The sequence below is a fragment of the Macroventuria anomochaeta genome (assembly GCF_010093625.1).
Source record: "Macroventuria anomochaeta strain CBS 525.71 unplaced genomic scaffold BU25scaffold_17, whole genome shotgun sequence".
Classification (NCBI taxonomy): Eukaryota; Fungi; Ascomycota; class Dothideomycetes; order Pleosporales; family Didymellaceae; genus Macroventuria; species Macroventuria anomochaeta.
Window position 1 is genome coordinate 546,526 of NW_022985378.1, and position 5,683 is coordinate 552,208.

General features: G+C 49.7%; 2 protein-coding genes across 2 annotated transcripts; one reads left to right on the top strand and one right to left on the bottom strand.

Moving 5' to 3' along the window:
* Positions 1-297: 297 nt before the first annotated feature.
* Positions 298-910, top strand: BU25DRAFT_421862 (uncharacterized protein; the record flags this gene model as incomplete). Its single annotated transcript, XM_033708116.1, has 4 exons — positions 298-408; positions 506-578; positions 611-657; positions 695-910. The coding sequence occupies 4 exons, from the start codon at positions 298-300 to the stop codon at positions 908-910; spliced, it is 447 nt and encodes a 148-aa protein (XP_033561639.1).
* Positions 911-2,422: 1,512 nt separating this feature from the next.
* Positions 2,423-4,351, bottom strand: BU25DRAFT_458774 (DUF862-domain-containing protein; the record flags this gene model as incomplete). The annotated part of the gene is made up of 3 exons (XM_033710232.1): positions 2,423-3,958; positions 4,008-4,244; positions 4,316-4,351. The coding sequence occupies 3 exons, from the start codon at positions 4,349-4,351 to the stop codon at positions 2,423-2,425; spliced, it is 1,809 nt and encodes a 602-aa protein (XP_033561640.1).
* Between the last annotated feature and the right edge of the window lie 1,332 nt (positions 4,352-5,683).

Sequence of the window (5,683 nt, forward strand, 5' to 3'; positions counted from 1 at the left end):
TGCGAGGCGCTGGGCGAAGATGGAGTGGGGCCAAAGGGGCACATGGCGCTCATCATATCTTTGTTAGCACTGAAGGTGAATGCCTCAAAATTGAGTTGTCAGACATGCCGAGACTCACAAGCCATTCTGGTAAGGTCAGTCGTGTTTTGTATTATCGTTGCGGAAATGTATGCACGCCCTCAAATTCGGCACAGTGATGTCTATCCCACATGTATAGCTCAGTGTATAGTGGTTTCAGAAATGTACAGACCCCCTTGAACTTGGTTTAATACTGCGACAGACTTAAGTTATGTAATAATGAAGGCTTCTAAGTGGCTGTTTCTGTCAGCCAGGCACCTTCACTGCCTCCTGCCTCTCATAGGTTCCGCGCCTTTCTCTTTCCGGCTAGCGCCCACAGCTTGTCTCCAGGTAGATAAACAATACGTAGATAGCTGTTAACACATTATGATTCTACTCACATTCTCCCCCCATTGACAGTTTCTACCTTGGTTGACAGAATTGACAGTCTGGTACATGTCCTGCAGGGCAACAACGTGGTGAACGGCCACTCACAGGGCTGTCCGCCTTCATGAACCACGGTACGTACCTACTGTACGCATCACTGTACCAGGGTCAGGGGGTCTGTACATTTTTGCAAGCACCGATACTGTGGAAAAGGTGTGCGGACAGGCAGATAAATGGCTGTCTTTAATAGTGCCCTAAGATATCTCACGTTTTGCCCTGGATTATGTCACCCAGGCTGTCACCTTCATCATTTACCACTTCCAGCCAGCCAGTCGGTGGGCCTTCGCTTGCCTATGACGTAGGCCTGATGTTGGTGAGCCAAACTCACACGGGGTGCATACATTTTGCCTGGCACCGATACAATTTGGGCAATGACAAACGTTCTCGAACAACAAATGATATGTAGCTGTGATGTGTGTTGGAAGAGGTTATCTTTGTACCAGAAGGAGGTACTATGACATGGCTTGTACCTGCCACCTAGCTTTACTAGTACATATACTTTCCAAACATTGGAGATCCTCCATCTCCCAATCAATACACTTTTACCTCAACAATTTGCACTCCGTCCATAACAGGTGCTCGAGAATAAAGAAGCTATCAGGATTGGCCCGCAACTACTCTACCCCTAGAGACCACGTTTGCCGTTGAGACACGTGCATTACTTACCAAACGAACCCAGTCTTCGATACGGCCGGCTGCGATCTGGTATACGGGAGGTTGCGTAACCAAATCAGTCAGTCGAACGGCAATGGTCTTATCGCCTCTTCATTCGAGTCCCACAATATCCGCAACATACCCACCTATAAGTTGTTTCTCGCTGCAGGCCAGTCCACCGGATCGGTCAGATGTTGCTCTGACCCATCGCCTCTTGTGGAAAGGTTGAGATAGTTGATTTGATTGATCTAGAGAGCTATTGGCTGGAATCTATCGAGGCTATATAGTAGAAGGGGATAGCAGTGAAGAGTTGGGGAAGCAAACCGAACTAACCGAATGAGCTGGACTATCAGTGCAGCGGGCCGTTGGCAAACACTGCAACGGACCGCTAGCGAACACCTCTTGTCCGGAGCTTGTGCGATTCGATATCGATCGAACTTGATCGGTAGACATCCACAGATTGATGTCGACAAGCAGAGCTCGCACGCTGCTCCCGTGGGCACACATATAGGATTCATTGGCGAAGACCATTCGGGAGGCCAGTCGCTCGGTCTCCTGCCTGTTTTATTGACAGCCGTACGAACGTTGCCGTCCAAGTATTCAGCGGGGCGGAATCTTGACATAATGCATTCATTGTTCACATGCTGGCAGAATCATCTCCTTCAAGACAATTCAAACATGGACTCGAAATCGTCTTCTCCTTTAAACAGGCGCACGATGTTACTCCCGATCCAACAGAGCTTAGTGGCTTGATACGACTGGTTCTCGATCAACCAACGGAAGTTCGCAATGGAGGCTTGGTGGAGTCTAGGCTCAGTTGTATGAAGTGACACCAGACTAAGAAGGTCGAGGTCGAGGTCCTTACGATTATAGAGGGCTGTGTCGGAGGACAAGGTGAAGGTTTCCCGCCAATCGCCATTACGTGATAGTACTAGCGTCCATGTCCATATAATGAGCTCCTCTCACGCACCGAATACTACACCATTACCACCCACTTCCATCAGTATGCCCACTTTCGACGTCGTGCTGAGTCATTCAACAATGTCGCGCGATGGTATGGTGTTGCTTCCAGCTTCAAGTGAAAAAGGATTGCATCAATGAAGTTGGATTCATGTTTGTAACGCTCCAGGTTTGAATCCTGGGAGATCGCTATTTTTGCGTGGTATGGTGAAGTGAGCAGTGTACAGTTAGTAAAAGGCAAACGACCATGCAGCAGGGCGCGAGTAGAAAGTCTAGATGCAATGCTGGAGTATCTGTGTATGCTCTATGCATCCAAAAGCTTCTGCACTTCCTTCACCAGCAGCCTGTCTTCAGCAACCTTTGCCTGAATCTTGCCAACCGTCCCAGCAGCGTCCATAACGCGCCATAGATCTCTCAATTCCCCGTCCATATCCGCGCCATAGGCCAGCCAGCCCGTGGTAATGAGCGCTATCTTCTTCTTCTCACTCCACTCTTCTTCAATCCCCAGTGTCTCCAGCAGCGATGCAAGCAGTTCAGTCTGTTCAGAGTCCTGGAGCTCAGACGCAGATGGGAGCGTGTGTGCGACGTAGCCGCCGTACTTCTTCATACGGATCTGGTGGTTCGAAGACGCAAGATTCATTGCTAGACTGAGTGCTGAGGCCTTGAGCGCTGGGTATTTGTCGTCCAGGAGTGAGGTTGTAAGGATGGAGATGAGAGTCGAAGATAGCGGCGGTGAGGATAGGTGGGGGACGAAGAGCGGAGAGTTGAAGAGATTGCATGCAAGGTGCAAAGTTGTGAGACGCAGTGGGTATGGTGCCGATTCGCTCAACCCTTCGACGTGACTGAGCAGGTGGTGGACGGTTGCTGGTATACCAGTGGCACCTTTGTGCTCTTCAGCGAAGAACCCAGCGACACGGACGTCTATGAGTGCGACTCTAAGTAAGTCATATGCTGTGAAAAGAAGTTCTGGGGGAAGCCGAGTTGTGCTCTTCCTTAGAAACCCGGCGAACTGCGGCAATTGCGTCAAGGGTGCCTCCATCGCTCCAGACTTCTCGCGAGCGTTGATGAAGGAGACGATCGATGATACTACGGGATCTTTGCCAGCATCGCCCATCTTTGCAACCACCTTGTCGAGTGGAGGTACTTTCGTGAATGTGATCGGTTGCTGACTTTGACGCAACAGATGCGGTGTGCTTTGCGAAAGATGCGGGTGTGGCGGGAAGGTCGCGTTCAGCAATGACTCGACGTTACTGCGCAGCTGTCGGGGGTCGGCTCCGCTCCACTCCTCTCGCTTGGCTCCTTTGCTGTAAGTGATGAACGTCGGCGTTGCTCTGACATTCGGAAAGCGCGTGTTAATGGAGGCGTCTGCGCGTGTGAAATCGATCTTGATGAAGACACTCTTCGAGCCCGCCTCCACAGCAAGATCATCGTAGGGTTGGTACACAAGCTTGCAGGGACCACATGTTGCGCTGGTGAAGAAAATGATGACACAACGATCCTTGCCCAGCTCCAGCAGCCGATCAACCTCCTTGATCGCAGTGACGTTGTTGACTCGTCCTGTGTATTCTGCAAGAGCGTTGCCATTGCTTACTGCGCCATTGGTCGTATTTGAAGCGGCGGGCGCTCGTGCCCGGGCAACAGGCTGTACGGGCTGCGGTGTGGGTGCTTGTGTGATGGGTCGCATCATGGAATCGAGCTGAGGCCTGAGCATCTGGCCAAACGGTGTGTTGAGGACGTCTTGCGGCAGACTGGTGATGTGTGCGGGTATGCCCTTGCCAACGAGGAACATCGCGAAGTCGTTCGAGAAGTTGTTGCAATTGTGCAGAAACAGATCGTAGGACTGTAATCTGTCAGTGCCTTCCTGTAGAACAATGAAACACAGCACGTACCTCCGTTGTGTATATCGTCTTCAGTGATTCCAAGTACTCCAGTATGACCTCAAGCGGCAAGGACGTCTGCCCCAGTTTGACTATTTCCATAGGTCGGCCGTGATGTGTAGTGCCAGCTCGACATGTCTGTATGCCTCCACCATAGTAATATTCGATGCCTTCGAGAACGATCGAGGTGTGGTAAACGGCGTCTATCTGGATTCCAAGAAACTGTCGTGACATGCTACGTGCAAGACCCTGATCGTGTCAGAGTTGAGTCTTCGTACATGGAAATCATGTCTCATTTCAGCGCATGAATGAGAACCTACCTGTGAGAGGTCGTATACGTAAAGCTGCACATCCATCTTGACGTTTGTATGTTTGACCACGCAATTTAGTCAGAGATGCTACTTTTTATAAATTTACGGAGTCGGAAATTGTGGATGCGAAAGTCTGGTTATTGTGTTGTTGCGCAGAGCCTCTAGACTTATGGGGCTTTGTAGTGGTTGTTGCAAGCAGCGGCGGTGACGAGGAGTGGAATGTTCGTGAACGATGACGAACGCCACTTCGCGCGTGTCGAGCAAGGGTTCAATCGCGCTAGCACATGACTTGACGAACTTGTGGCATGTGCAACTCGACATCCATCACCTTTCCACCTCCTATGTCTCCGAGAACCGTAATGTCGTTTTTCTACCTCTGGGTAGGGTAGAGTCAACCGGGAGGAAGTCAGTGTACTGCTAGCGTCTCGCCAGCGTGTCAATCTTGGGAATCAAAATGTCCGTTCCTGAGCCTTCAAAGGAAATATGGGGTTTGAAAGACCTCAAGAACACTTTTACCATCTTGCATACATTCGAGGGTATCTGGATTTGGAATGGACAATGTTTGAAAGGTAGACATAGGCTGGAGGAGTTCAGCGCACCATGAGCTTGACAAGTCCCACCTCTAGATAGTTCTCACTCATGCTTGCAACTCAATTCAATACTTCAACTTCATTCCTCAACTCACTCCTCACTGATCCTTTGTGGTATTCCTACACTTGATCCCTTCTTTATTATTTATCCCTTCTACCACTTGTGGTATTCCCACACTTGGTCTCTTCCACCCCCTTACCTCTAACAAGCCTGAACCTTCCTTCCCCCTATTCATCCATCTCAGAGAGCAGAGCAGTTGGTATCCCCAGCTGGCCCCCTCTCACAACTGTATATAAGCACATAGGACACAACCCTTATGGTTTGTGTTCAACCTAGTCAATCAAGTTTGTCATTGGAATCTCAACCAACCTGTTGAAGTCGTACTTTAAGCAAAGCTCGTAAGCACTATTCGATTGGTTCTCGAGGATGAACTCTGGCTCTGGAACAGTAGGGGTAAGTCGCCTGGGTGAAACACCTAACAACGGCTTGGGGTAACAATGAGTAGTACAGGCAATCTGTCTAGCTCAAAGGTTGGTTGAGATCCAATGACAAACTTAATTGACAAGGTTGAACACGAACCATAAGGGTTGTGTTCCTACATGCTATATACTAAACATGTCTACCTGGTGATCTGTCTGCTCTGTGCAATCTGACAGCGCAGTGAGAGCAGTGGGAGCATTCATGCAGGGTGCTCTGCATGCTCTGTTGTTGTACATTGGATTGTGAGATCAGTGAGAGCATATATGCAGTCTGACAGCTGGCCTTGTTCTGTCTCAGCTTAACCAA